Source organism: Ostrinia nubilalis, chromosome 16, assembly GCF_963855985.1.
Source record: "Ostrinia nubilalis chromosome 16, ilOstNubi1.1, whole genome shotgun sequence".
NCBI classification, from domain to species: Eukaryota; Metazoa; Arthropoda; class Insecta; order Lepidoptera; family Crambidae; genus Ostrinia; species Ostrinia nubilalis.
The window spans coordinates 3,314,706-3,329,775 of NC_087103.1; the positions used below are offsets into that span (position 1 = coordinate 3,314,706).

Consider the following 15,070-nt stretch of genomic DNA (forward strand, 5'->3'; position numbering starts at 1 on the left):
AATATTGAGGTATACTGTTATTTTACAAATGAAGCATCATCCTAACCACTCATAGGATCCCAGATAAAGAAAAATGGTGGGTCTCTATAGCTTTCAATGAAAACAAAAAATATTTAAAACTAAAAAAAACACAATGCTCACATCTTTAAACGAGAGAAACCAGAGCGCGAAAAATTTAAATTCCATGAACCTTGTAGTTATTGTGACCAAATCATAAAAGCACGCGGAATTTTAATTTTCTGGTATGCAGGAAAATTCCACCAGCCATCACCGGTGAACCAAACGCAGGTTAGCGTAACATCCTAGTCTGCATCCCACTTAACACCAGGTGCGATTGTGGTCAAATAATCTGCCTTGTTAAGCATAAAAAAATGTCAGTGTTAAAATTACTTTTTTTAGTTTTTTCAACGCTGTTTTTTTCACAGTCCCACCTACGGTGATAGTGCCAAACCAGCTGTTAGGAGCGCCGCTTGGAACCGATGTGGTGCTAGAATGCACCGTAGAAGCATACCCCAACACCATCAACTACTGGGTCAAGAACCGTGGCGAGATGCTGCTAGATGGGTAACGATTTACTTCTAAATTATTATCTTGTTTCTTATGCAGGGATTGAAATTATGGGACAGTTAGATGGTGAACTCATATCAGTAGCTCAAATTCAATATTTTCTGTATATGTTACAGGAAATGTATGAAATCCGTCATTGTATACAATTCCTAGGAATTGTGTATAAGTCCTAAAATCACCCGGAAATGTGTGATGTAAATTATATTAGACACATTTCCTAGGAAAATTACACATTTCCTAAACAGCAATCGGAAATGTAATTAAGATTTTTTTTTTTACATAATTTTTTTTTTATTACGCCTTTTTTTGTTCTCCGAAACTTAAATGGCGCTACCGCGCCGCGGCAGCTGTGTATGTGTAAGGTCGCAAGTCTAACCTAACCTAACCGAGACTTTGTTATCCAGCTAAAGGAGTACTAAAACCTTCATGTCAATAATAGTTTAATAAAAGAGATGTTAAAATTAGGGATTTTCAATACTTCAGCGTAATATGCGTGATGCCGAAAGAAAGGTATAATAGTGCGAAAACAACTGTCAGGCTAAACAATAATAATTGTGAGTTAAAAGTACCTATCGGCCAATGTGGTTTGGCTAAATGAAATTTTAGGCGTACCGAGGGACACCCGATCACGCGACCGCGCTTGTGCCGCTTAGTTTTATACATTTCCTAATACAATATTGGAATTCTATAAAATTCCTAGGAAAAGTATACATTTCCTAGGATATGTGCGTATTAAAAAATCTCTGAAGCAATATTTTATACATTTCCGAAATAGCTTCGGAATTGTATACATTTCCTAGGAATAGTATACAATTCCTAGAATTCATACATTTCCTGTAACATATATATTAAAACTGAACCAAGTAAACTTCAATCCTTGATGCTTTGTCGACATTTTTTTCTTTATCCAAAGCAGTATGGTTGATTCTGATTAAAAGTCCTGCTTTTATAAATAAATCGAAATAATATACAGTGAATGATTACAATCACACTAAAAAGAGGGCTGTGTTTCACTACCTAACTTTGGCCGTAACTATAACGATAACCGGCGATTTTTTTATGGAGTTGACAGATTTTTGACGTTTGTCAAACTTAAACCAGGCGCAGACCATCGATTTTTAGTTGGCCCGATTTTAAATTGTATGAAGAATTGGCCAAATCGAATCGGCGTAATGTGCGCACTTCCATACATGCCCATACTGATCAACTGCCGACTTAACTATCGGTCGACGAAAAATCAATGGTCTGGGCATAGGCTTAAAGTGAGATGGTGCAACCCAGCCTAAGAAGCGACCAGATATTCAAGAAATTAGTTAATTTTATCACTCAAAGAGAATCAAATGACATTCAGGCCAGTCTTATCAAGGGACACCTAAAGAATTGAATTTGTCTTCAGTTTATCATGATCCACCTATTGCAGGCCAAAATACATAATAAGCGAGGAGAGGTCATCCTACAAGGTGATGATGAAGCTGACCATCAAGCAGTTCTCGAAGCACGACATCGGGACCTACAACTGTGTCAGCACCAACTCCTTAGGGAAGAGCGAAGGGACCTTAAGGCTTTATGGTAAGTTATTATGGTGATTGTTTTCTATAAAGGTTTTCTCCTCATGATCCTGGTGCAAAAGAACCCCTGGCCCACCATTGCGGGCTACGGCCTTTTTTTTCCTCAGGAAGTGCGTGACAGGCAAACAACTTACACGACTGTTCTGCTTGATGTAACAGTTATTTTGACTATTCTTTTTCTTCTGAGTTTTTCTTTCTCTTCTTTTAAGTTTAGATACTATCTATACTTATAATAAATCTGTAGAGAGGTCAATTCTGTACATGAAATATATTTTCAAAATAACTATCAGGGGGTGATTAGTGATCGATACTGATGCCAAAAATGCAATCAGTAAAATTTTTGTCTGTCTGTCTGTCTGTCTGTCTGTATGTTCCTTATAGAAACAAAAACTACTTGACGGATTTTAACGGAACTTGGTACAATTATTCTTGGTACTCCTGGGCAGGTTAAAGGATACTTAGGAATTCCCATGGGTACGGGAATTAGCGGGAAAATCCTTTTGTATGAAAAATCTAAACTGCTTAAGTTAGTAAACTTAAAGCTTAGTTACAACAGGATATTGCAAAATTCCCACGGGAACGGGAGTTAGCGGGAAAAAACATTTGTATGAAAAATCTAAACCACTTAAGTTAGACGCTTGAAATTTGGCATGCAGGTACCTTAGTAAACTCAAAGCTTAGTTACAACAGGATATTGCAAAATTCCCACGGGAACGGGAGTTAGCGGGAAAGAACATTTGTATGAAAAAATCTAAACCGCGTAAGATAGATGAAGGGGGTAAAACGGGATCCACGCGTACGAAGTCGCGGGCGGCCGCTAGTCCTGAATAAAATGAATACTAGATTATATTTTCCGGCCTGTAAGTATCAAATAACAAATTTAAAGGCACGAGTTTGAGAAACAATTAAGACTGTCCATGTCAGCTACTTTGATGAGCTATTAGGGAAATCCCAAAGTTATATCTCTCAAAAGAGATGATTTAATTATTTTCCGTAATTACGTTTCAATTTTAACTAAGCTAATTTATGTATAAGGCCCATTATTGAACCGTTTGGAGGAATATTTTTATTTTTTGATAGGCAGTAAAAACTGAAAAACAATTAAGACTATCCATGAAGGTACTTTGATGAGCATTTGATTACATAAACATTTCATTTACGTACAAGTATTTCCCAAAAAATAAAAATGGCCCAAGCTTCAGTAAGACAGGAACTTGCGAAAAAAGACAAAAAAACATTAATCAGGAAGTTTTAGTCCCAAATGAATAACGATCTTCAATTTTATAATCTATTTTTCAGAAATAAAGCTGTACCCCAGCTCGCAGTCGGCCGCAGAAGTGAATGTAGGCGGTGAGTAATTAAGATTTAATCCATAACATAGCAAATAGCACCAGGACCACTGCTTATTTTAATGTCACAGTCGGTTCAGAAGCTACGATGGCCGAACAGTGAAGGGGTCTGACTGACCGACTCGATATCCGAGGAGCGCTCAGAGCACATATAGATCGCTTCATCCACGAAGACGCGCCCCACCATTCTTCCGCTAATATTTGAGTGTTATCGGTACACGCCTGTAGCCGCCAGCGACCACAATAAAATCGTCTTCGAATAGAAACAAAGAATGTTTGCAGCCGAAGCCACAAGCAACTTTCAGCACAGAAACACCACATTGGTCATCATAATAGAAACAGGAATGTGGCCCTGACAAGAGCCGTTGCATAGCTCTGAGAAGAGCTGTTTTGTTGTGACCACTGCACGTCGCACCGTCCCTCATCGCAGCACCAGCACCGCTCGCACCACTGTCACCAAGCAGCATCACCAACGCCCACGTGTGGAGCGGCGAGCCGCGTGGGCACGCGCCGCGTCGCGCTCCGGTGCACACGTGCGTCCTGCGCCGCTGCCTGCCGTCGAAAAGATCGAAGCCGGGCAGTGGGCACTCCAGTCGACACCTCCCCTCGCACTCCGCGCGCGCGCCGCGCGACAAGGAGGTAGCGTGAGAGCGAGACAGAAGACTCGCGCCGCACTCGGAACACTGCGCGAACCCGATGACAGAGAGACATCGTGGGAGCGAGACGACAAGAATATAACATCAAACGGCGATTGGTCAAAATGTATGGTTGCTTAGGTAGTCTAGTTGTACATAAGTTTTGTAAATAAATATGGCATTGTTTCGCCAATAAATTATTCCCTTCTGAACCAGCAATTGAGTTTTACTTCAACTACCTCTCCTCAACACTGAAAAGTAGGAAGGCTACACACCACACACCAAACTTAGGCCTCCTACAGTGGTGACCCCGTCTGAAAACTGAACATGGAAGAACAACAAGCAACAACGGCGCAAGAAGTATCGGGCATTGCATTGTCTATGCGTGTCCCACCGTTTTGGCGCGACAGACCTCGGCTCTGGTTCATCGCTTTCGAAGCAGCAACCAACGACCTGAAGAGGAGCGAAGCCCAGCGAGCACAAATGGTCATCGCGCAACTCGAGAAGGAAGACATCGAGCAAGTCTGCGACCTGCTGTACGACCCGCCCGCAGAAAACCAGTACACAGTACTGAAGGAGCGACTGGTGTCCGTGTACGAAGAGTCCGACGGCCGCCAACTGCAGAAACTCCTGTCCGACATGGAACTCGGCGACCAGCGACCCAGCCAACTACTACGCCGCATGCGGACACTTGCCCGCAACAAGGTTCCGGACAACACGCTGAGGCTGATGTGGATGAACTTGCTACCACCTCACGTCCGCTCCGTACTCGTTGTCAGCGACACCATCAGCAAGGACACAGCGCTGGACGAACTGTCAAAACTCGCCGACAAGATGATCGAGCAATCTCATCAAGTCTCTGCAGTCTCCGCTGCCGCCCACGCACCGCCACTACGCCAGCAAGACCAACATGTCGACATGCATTTTCTCGTCGAGGAAGTAAGAAAATTACAAATCGAAGTTGCAGAATTAAGAGCCTACAACTACAGCAGAGATAATTACAACAACCCACGATCGCGCTACCAACAATACCATCACTCCCGCGGCAGACAAGGAAAGCAGACATCGCCCTCTCGCTCGCACAGCCCGTACCCGCGTGAGCGAGATAGCACGCCTTCACCGTACTGCTATTACCACCGCAAGTTCGGCAAAAATGCAAGAAAATGCACATCGCCGTGCAGTTTTGTCAACGAGAAAACGGAAAACTAAAACAAACGTTGGCTGAGGCGGAATCCAACGTAGGAAACAAGTCTTACCGCCTATTCGTCACCGACAAAAACTCAAGATTATCATTCCTGATCGACACCGGCGCCAACATCTCAGTCATACCAAAGAAGAAGGGATCGTGTGGTAAACCATTACCATTCAATCTCTACGCTGCAAATAACACCATCATCCCTACCTACGGAGAGAAGACACTAGAACTCGACCTCAACCTTCGAAGACCATACAAGTGGAAGTTCATCGTAGCCGCAGTTAGCAAGCCTATAATAGGGGCCGACTTCCTCAAACATCACAACTTGTTAGTTGATTTAAAGAATCAACGACTCATCGACAATACCACGAAGCTACAAACCAACACGGCAAGATCATTCAACAATACGCCAACAATTCGCAGCATCGATGTACGACAGTCATACCACGACATACTCGCTGAATACCCGGGTACCACTCGGTTAACATCAATGAAACTCAACGCGAAGCACAACGTCGAACATTTCATCGAAACAACCGGCCCACCACTCCACTGCCGCCCCCGACCGATCCCGCCGCACCGCTACAATCAAGTCAAAAAGGAGTTTGAAAACATGATGCAACAAGGCCTCTGCAGACCAAGCAAGAGCCCGTGGTCAAGCCCTCTTCACATAGTACCAAAGAAAAACGGAGATCTACGAGTCTGTGGCGACTATCGACGGCTCAACAACATCACTAAACCCGACCGCTACCCGATACCGAGAATAAAGGACTTTACGTATCAACTACACGGCAAGCAAGTATTTTCGACACTGGACCTCAACCGAGCCTACCAGCAATTGCCAGTCCAAGAGCAAGACATAGAGAAAACCGCCATCATCACGCCATTTGGGTTATTTGAGTTCCCGCGAATGTGTCCGGGTCTCAAGAACGCAGGCCAAACCTTCCAACGCTTCATACACGAAGTACTACGAGACCTCGATTTCGTGTATCCGTTCGTTGACGACCTCCTCCTGGCTTCAACCGACGAGCCAACGCACCGCCAACACCTGCGCATCGTCCTACAACGCCTGGAAGAATACGGCATCACAATAAACCCGGCCAAGTGTGTGTTTGGCCAGCCCGAAGTAACTTTTCTCGGTTACACAGTCACCAAAGACGGTATCAAACCACCGAAAGAAAAGGTCAAGATTATCACCGAGTACCCTCAACCGAAAACTATCGAAGAGCTCCGACGTTTTCTCGGTATGATAAATTACTACCGAGATAACATCCCTAACGCCGCAATAGTTCAAGCACCACTACACGCATTCCTACACAAAACAAAAAAACACGACAAAACTGAAATACAATGGACCGAGCAATCAACGCAAGCCTTCGAAAACTGCAAGAAATGTATCGAAGACGCCACCTACCTCGCTCACCCGCATCACTCCGTCCCGCTCGCACTAATGTGTGACGCGTCAAACACATGTGCCGGCGCCGTACTACAACAACTCGTAGACAACAAGTGGCAAGCTCTCGGTTACTACTCGAAGAAATTCACACCTGCGCAACAAAAGTATTCTACCTTCGACCGAGAACTTCAAGCAATATACATGGCAGTCAAACACTTCAGAAAAATCATAGAAGGCCGAGAAACAATCATCTTCACCGATCACAAACCGCTCACCTACTCAATGCAGAAGATATCGACCGACAACGAAATACCACGCCGAACAAGACAACTCTTATTCATTAGTGAATTTACTAGTGACATAAGACACATCAGTGGTCAAGACAACGTCATAGCAGACGCCTTATCTCGCCTAGAAGCCATCAGCTGTCCGACTACGATCGACTACGACGCGCTCGCTCACGCGCAAGAGAGAGATAGCGCTATACAAGCGCTGCTACGACAATCGAACATTGCCTTGAAGCAAATATCGCTACCGGATACGACTACAAAGCAAATATACTGCGAAACATCAACACAAACAGCACGCCCATACCTAACTGAAGAGTTTAGAATAATCGCGTTCAATGCGATTCATGGACTCAGTCATCCCGGCGTAAGAACCACGAGAAAACTCATACAGAAGAGGTACTTTTGGCCATCAATGAACACTGACATAAAGAAATGGGTTCAAACATGCATCGGTTGTCAGCGCGCGAAGATTCAAAAACACACTAACAGCCCACTTACGTCATTTCCCGCATCGCCACGCTTCGAGCACCTTCATGTTGACATCGTTGGCCCGCTGAAGACTTCACCCCAAGGTCAACGCTACGTGTTAACAATGATCGACCGTGCTACACGATGGCCAGAAGCACACGCAATACAAGAGATCACCGCTGAAATAATTGCTAAGATTATTTATGAACAATGGATTGCAAGATTTGGATGCCCGACACGAATAACTACCGACCAAGGCCGACAATTCGAATGTCACCTGTTCGGAGAGCTCACCAAGCTGTTTGGCATCACGAAGATTCGCACCACGCCCTACCATCCCCAGAGCAACGGCATCGTCGAACGTTGGCATCGATGCATGAAGACCGCACTTCGAGCTCGCCTATCAACCACCAACTGGGTCGAAGAACTACCAACAATCCTCCTTGGACTCCGTGCAGCCGTCAGGACCGACGACAGTGTGAGTGCAGCTGAACTCACGCTTGGGCACAACTTACGGCTACCAGGCGATTTCTTCGTCCCATCAATCGCGAACGACTCCATGGGTTACACCTATGTCGAGAAGCTACGAGCCACTATCAACAAACTACGACCGACGCCAACGAGTTCGCATGGAAGCACTCGTTCAATCTTCGTGCACCCAGACCTGAAATCGTGCAAACAAGTTTTTGTACGAGTCGACGCCGTGAAAAAACCGCTACAGCCACCCTACGACGGACCCTACACCGTGCTTCGAAGAAACGACAAATATTTCACACTACAGTTACCTGCAAGAGAAGCCACGATTTCGATCGATCGATTGAAACCGGCCTACACTATGAACACTGAAGACACCGCACTCGCCGCTCACGCTCAGCAACCGGCTCCCGCCGACGACAACGATGCGCCCGACGCGCGCCAGCCAGCCGCGCGCCAGCCCGCGCGGAGCGAGCGCGACGCTCGCGCCGCCCGCCAGCCCGAGCGCGACCCTGCCCCCCGCACGACCCGAGCAGGGCGAGTCATCAAGCTGCCGGTACGCTTCGCTTGAGGGGGAGTACTGTAGCCGCCAGCGACCACAATAAAATCGTCTTCGAATAGAAACAAAGAATGTTTGCAGCCGAAGCCACAAGCAACTTTCAGCACAGGAACACCACATTGGTCATCATAATAGAAACAGGAATGTGGCCCTGACAAGAGCCGTTGCATAGCTCTGAGAAGAGCTGTTTTGTTGTGACCACTGCACGTCGCACCGTCCCTCATCGCAGCACCAGCACCGCTCGCACCACTGTCACCAAGCAGCATCACCAACGCCCACGTGTGGAGCGGCGAGCCGCGTGGGCACGCGCCGCGTCGCGCTCCGGTGCACACGTGCGTCCTGCGCCGCTGCCTGCCGTCGAAAAGATCGAAGCCGGGCAGTGGGCACTCCAGTCGACACCTCCCCTCGCACTCCGCGCGCGCGCCGCGCGACAAGGAGGTAGCGTGAGAGCGAGACAGAAGACTCGCGCCGCACTCGGAACACTGCGCGAACCCGATGACAGAGAGACATCGTGGGAGCGAGACGACAAGAATATAACATCAAACGGCGATTGGTCAAAATGTATGGTTGCTTAGGTAGTCTAGTTGTACATAAGTTTTGTAAATAAATATGGCATTGTTTCGCCAATAAATTATTCCCTTCTGAACCAGCAATTGAGTTTTACTTCAACTACCTCTCCTCAACACTGAAAAGTAGGAAGGCTACACACCACACACCAAACTTAGGCCTCCTACACGCCTAATTATCCATGAGTGCACATTAGGGTATCCCTTATTTTTCAAAGTTTTAAATTTGTAACGCATAGGTCTTAGTTTTGTTTGTTTACCTCTAAAACACTCGGAAATAAATTTTTACCTTATTTGGAGTACGATAACCCGTGCCGACTTGCATCGAAACATGTTGCGCGGCAGTTGCGGTGCGTATTTACGGTATTTGTCATTTGTTCTCAATTAATCTCGTGATTAACACCTATTGTTTGACATTTAGAAGATGGCTGTGGAATTAAGAAGCAATAAAAAAAGTATTTTCTTAGTCGGAGACGTAAATTTATCAAATAATAGGCACAAAGTTACCGTTAATCGTCAAGTTTTTGCAGTATGTTTTAACATATTTTGCGAAGTTAATTAAATGTTATTGAAAGCTCTAATCTCATCATTCTGGAGTGTATTATATTTTGGGAAAAGCTATAAATCATACCAGAGCCTAACTGTGTAAAAAAAACTTGTGTATCTTCACCATGCTTGGAGGGAGTTGCAAGAAAAATTATTTAAAAAAATCAAGATTTATAAGCGCCGCGGTGAGGAGGATTTAAAAACAAATAAAATATTTTAACAAAAACAAATAAAACCAAGGCGTCCAGAGTGTTGAGGTGTAGACAAAAAGTTATAGTTAAGAAAGTAGAAAGTGCAAGACAAAGAAAATTAAATAAATAAATAAATAAAAAATAGAGCAAATATGTTTCGGAGGTTTATCGTCATCTCTTACTACGCAAGATTCTATACAAACGCAAGGACATCACGACCAGCTTACCAGCTCTGAGAAAAGCCTTAAGGAACTCTTGACATCCACTTTCCAAAAAGTATATGAGAGTGTTGACAAATTGATTTCCAAGGCAGCCCTGAGCAAGTTTAGTCAACATCTTTGGTACTTCATATCAAAAGAAATTGCCGTTTTATCACTATTTGATGATGAAGGTAATGAACAAACACCGTCAATATTGTAGTAAAAGTACAAAGAGAGAGTATGTATGATTCTGGGAAGAGATACATTCCATCTGAAGAAGGTATGATTATTTCTATGGTAAATAGGACTTTGTACTAATTTTTTATCCTGTTTTTAATGAATTGATAATAATACAGCCTTATTTATTGTTGCTGGAAAACCATTGAGTGGTTTTGTGTCTGTCAAGTGTATAAATTTATTTTCTCGATTGAAAATTGATAATAATTTCCCCCTGAGACACATTTCTTTATGAGATAAAGATGTTGCCTATTTAAAGGCAAAAAAGTGCTTTCTTTTAGGGTAGTTAATGATACAGCTGAAAGAGCAATAAAGCTATGCAAGATTTTATTGGTTTGATCACTGCAAAGGAAGAGCAAAAGCTTTTTTTGCTTCGCACAGTGTAGCAAAAATTAGGCCAATATTCAGGAGCATGGAAATCTGTATCCAGAATGTAAAAAAGGTCCCTCAAAAGTAAAATATATTGTCTGATCTGTAATGTTATCTTCTTTTTATAAATATTTTATAAAAAATAAATATTTTAATTGATTTAGCTACTTAATAAAAGGGGTAAAACCAGCAATTTTCAAAATCTTCAGAGCTCGGTCGGCACGGGTTAATGTTGACGTAGGAAGATGAAATTTTGTATTTAAGTATGTCTGAGTAGTACGAAAAGAAATAGGGGGTATGCATTTCAATATCTAAAAAAAAATTTTTTTCGGCCATATAAGGGACACCCTAGTGCACATGCACACTACATTAATGACGCTCGGATTACTCGGATCAAACTTTCCGCACCCAGCGCTTCCCTCGCCCAAAAGATGGTGGGGCGCGTCTTCGTGGATGAAACGATCTATAATTGGCATAATCTACAATGGTTGTAGACATACGGCAAATGTGAACAGTGTCGTATTAAGTCTTATACTAGCAAGATAAGATTAACGTTCCTGTGCACTGGCAAAACACCCAACAAAGTTTGGCAGAGCTGATAAAAAATTGGTGAATATGACATTTTATCGAACCAAATACTTGTCTAACTAGAATGCTACTTTCTGTGAATAAGATTGAGCCAAGATATCCCCAACTGAGAACAGTGTTGTTCTTTTATTTATTTATCAGATTTTATAATTACATAGGTACAGTTGAAGGTCTTTTTTTATCTTCAAGGAGGTAGCTCCTGGCCAGCATTTCACCTGAGGGTAACATCTAAAAACATCTAAAAAACAGGGAGATTAGGCTTTAACACTGATGTGTCGAACCTTCTGCGTCTTTCTACTTCATATTCAAGCCTTGAAAGGATTAACTTAATTATAAATGAGGCCAAACACAACCGTCAAATATCCGAACTATGCTATTTTGTGGAACTGTTAGAGGAATAGTTTTAATGGCCGTTCTAAGCCCACATACGCGGTCTTTGTGAGTAACAACCAAACTTCTATAAGGGTTTGCACCATTCCAGTTAATTTATTATTGAATCTTCTAAGATTACGGTTCTACGAAATCTTTGCTGGTTGTGCCCATTCTACAAAGTAGTTATTGTTATTTGCAGCACTATTGTCATGATGTTATTATTAGTTATGACACTTAGGCGGAGTTTAGCTTACTTTGACTTTTTTCACAAATGTCAAAAATCTGTCAAACTCCATACAAAATCACCAGTTATCGTTAAAGTTACGATCAAAATTAGGTGGTGAAACTCAGCCTTACCTTATTAATAATTGTAGTTCTTTACTTATAAGCAGAAGTCAAAAATATTGAGAGAAACATGAGGATTCTCCTTCGTTCGTCTATAAATTTTGTAGCCTACTGACATGTAGCTTGATAGCGATATGTAGGTGCTTAATAACTATTTGACAGTCTTATACCGTGTAGTCTTACTCATCTTCATTTAGTACATCTTAAAACGTTTGATGTTCCATACTATACAAGAAGGGCAAGTTTTTCGTGGCGTATTTGTCACTAACCTAAACTAAATTCGATAATTTTATACTGTCCATCCATGTGTTCATAACTTGAGCTTCAACCACACCAACGCGTGCAGATCGCCATCGCGGCGCGATCGTATGCCAATGACATGTCGCGCGACCCATGACAGTTGGCGCGACCTGTCATTGGCCTATGATCGCGCCGGCGATGGCGATCGCGTTGGCAAGGTTGAAGCTCACCGCGCGCATATTTTTTTTATTATTTATTTTCCATATAAATATACACAGTAAACATTAATATTTTCTGCCAAACTGTGACACAGTTTGTCGGCAGCAGTTCTCACAATACTGTTATTACATAGCCTCTAAATAAAATTATACGTATAGGTACAGACGACGGCACGCCAAGTAAAACACTTAGGTTGAATTGCACCACCCCGCCCCAATCGCGACCACAACAACCGGTGCCTTCTATATGGAGTTTGATAGACCCTTGACGTTTGTTAAAGTTAAAGTAAGATGGTACAACCCACCCCAAGGACTCTTTTCTTACTGATAAAATGGTGACCGCCGCTGACTTTTTACACTAAATAAATCTTAATGTTAATCACAAACATAAGACCAATGTTTAAACCAAAACATTTTGTAAAAACGCACTCACACTCGCATACACATACACACATACACATAGGTACACACTACACATACACTCACATTACTCGCCATCGCCGGTGCGTTCATAGGCCAATGAGAGGTCGCGCCAACTGTCATGGGTCGCGCGTGGTAGCGAGTATGGACCTTTTTAAAAATACATTTTCTTTTACAGGTCTTACAGAAGGTGCTGTGAAACAGAAGCCAGCTTCAAGTGACTCAAGCGAGGTGTTTTCCAGAACACTCTATCTTTTAACACTCGTTATCGTAGCCGTTGTTAAATTAGAGGTAATGTAAATAAAATTAAATGTTTCAAATGAAAGACTGTATATAAATGAAGTCAATAACGTTACTGTAGTAATTTGAGGTAATTTTTCGTGACTGAATATAAAGCTTAGTAATAAAGAAAAAATGTCGAAAGTCTGAGGCTGAGTTGCACCACCTAACTTTGACCGTAACTATATCGATAACCGGTGTTTTTGGTATGGAGTTTGACAGATTGATGACGTTTGTCAAAGTTAAAGTAAGATGGTGTAACCTAGCCTTACATACGTTCCAAATATAGGTGTTTACAAAATAGTGGTGTAAATATTCCCTTTGTTTTGTTGCTTGGTGTTTCATTGCTCAATCATATCAGTGTATTCAAATGAAGGTTAAGATTGTAAATATCATGTAAAGTTACTGAGTATTTGTTACGTAGAGTAGTTATAATGTTGTGTATTTAAACAAACTGAAGGAATGCAAAAGAGTATATTTGTAAACATGTTCCATTTTCTTTATTTTCGTTTGCAATTATTATGAATTTGCTAAGGAAAATGAAGAAAATGATAAGTATGTGTTAATCAAACTAAAGCGAATGTGTAGTGTATGAATTCTTTATCTTAATTTCAATACATCATCACATCATCATCAATATGATCCTTCAGTCTCTACAATTAGGAGCAAATTGAAAATGTATTCCTATCAAACCCAAATCATCATCATCATCTCAGCTATAGGACGCCCACTGCTAAACATAGGCCTCCCCCAATGACTTCCACATCGCATCCAGCGCCTGCCTGCTACGCCTTTATCAGATCGTCGGTCCACCTTGTGGGTGGACCAAAATCAACTATTGTGTTATAATTAATGATGGTAAAAAATTTCGGAAAAGTTTTTTTGGTTAAAAATAAGTTGATCACTTTTTTTCGGTGACCCATCCCGTTCGAGTTTTAATTCCAATAAAGAATTTGTATGGAGCGTGGCTTCTATGATTTCTTTAGCACCCGTTTCCGCCAGATAAACTCTTCGCTTTGAAATGACTGTTTGTATACTTTCAGCTTGTATACAGGGTGACTTTGAAATCATTGTCATCCTTTTAATATAAGCCTCTACTCTTGATACATAGTCCATTCTCCAAATATGAGACAAATCGAATAAGATTTTTGACATTATTTTTACTATGTATTTGTATTAGTGTGCTCTTTTCGAACCCTAGCTCTTTTATAGAGTTTAACTATTTTACAGCAACAGCACATCAGCCTATATATACATTTTATTGCAAAATAACACTTAATACATCGGAATAAAATGTCACAGTAATAAGATTGATGTACAAGATTTTAAATATTGAAAGGACATTGTCAGAAACCGCCTAAAAAACCGCCCAAAAACATTAACCCATCATAATTATTTTCTATTTTTTTTAATACATTAAGCACCCTTTCATTCTAATGGACACTTAAGCATTGAAAAATTAAATAAATAAGTCTTTTAACGTTTATTCTATAATACTATTACAACTTCCGGACGTTTTGGTGCGTGGCATGGTCTAAAACCTATCAAGTTCCATAATTTTTGCCGATAAAATCTGTACGAGGCATTACCGTACTTTATTGCTGGGAGTCCATGTATAGTGATGTTCCTGCGGCCATCATAGACAATAAAATATCGATTTTGAAAATAAAATAAATCGATTAAACTGCTTTGAAGACTAGATTTGCGTTAAAAGCTAAAAAGATATTGACAGTTTGACACTATTACAAGAAGATATCTAAAGTGTCCAACTGGTCGAAGGTCGTAAATAAAATAAAAATAATTAGGACCATAAACTGATATTCATGGTATCATAACTGTAAAAGTGTCAGAATCCGATGTTGAATCCAATGCCAGTTGAAGTGTGAGAAACATATATATTTTTTTTTATGTGACAGGAGGCAAATGAGCAGACGGATCACCTGATATCAACCTAGTATAGTTGCCAGTCTCTCATAATCTATGCCAATGAGGGTTTTC

General features: G+C 41.8%; 1 protein-coding gene across 1 annotated transcript in view; it reads left to right on the forward strand.

Moving 5' to 3' along the window:
* Positions 1–13,318, forward strand: part of LOC135079266 (neurotrimin-like) — a 113,407-nt gene extending 100,089 nt beyond the window's left edge. The window contains exons 6-9 of the mRNA XM_063973879.1: positions 426–564; positions 1,988–2,136; positions 3,435–3,485; positions 12,972–13,318. Of these exons, the coding sequence (XP_063829949.1) occupies positions 426–564; positions 1,988–2,136; positions 3,435–3,485; positions 12,972–13,093 (461 nt within the window). The 3' untranslated portion in view covers positions 13,094–13,318. The remainder of the gene's footprint in view (positions 1–425; positions 565–1,987; positions 2,137–3,434; positions 3,486–12,971) is intronic.
* Positions 13,319–15,070: the final 1,752 nt, after the last annotated feature.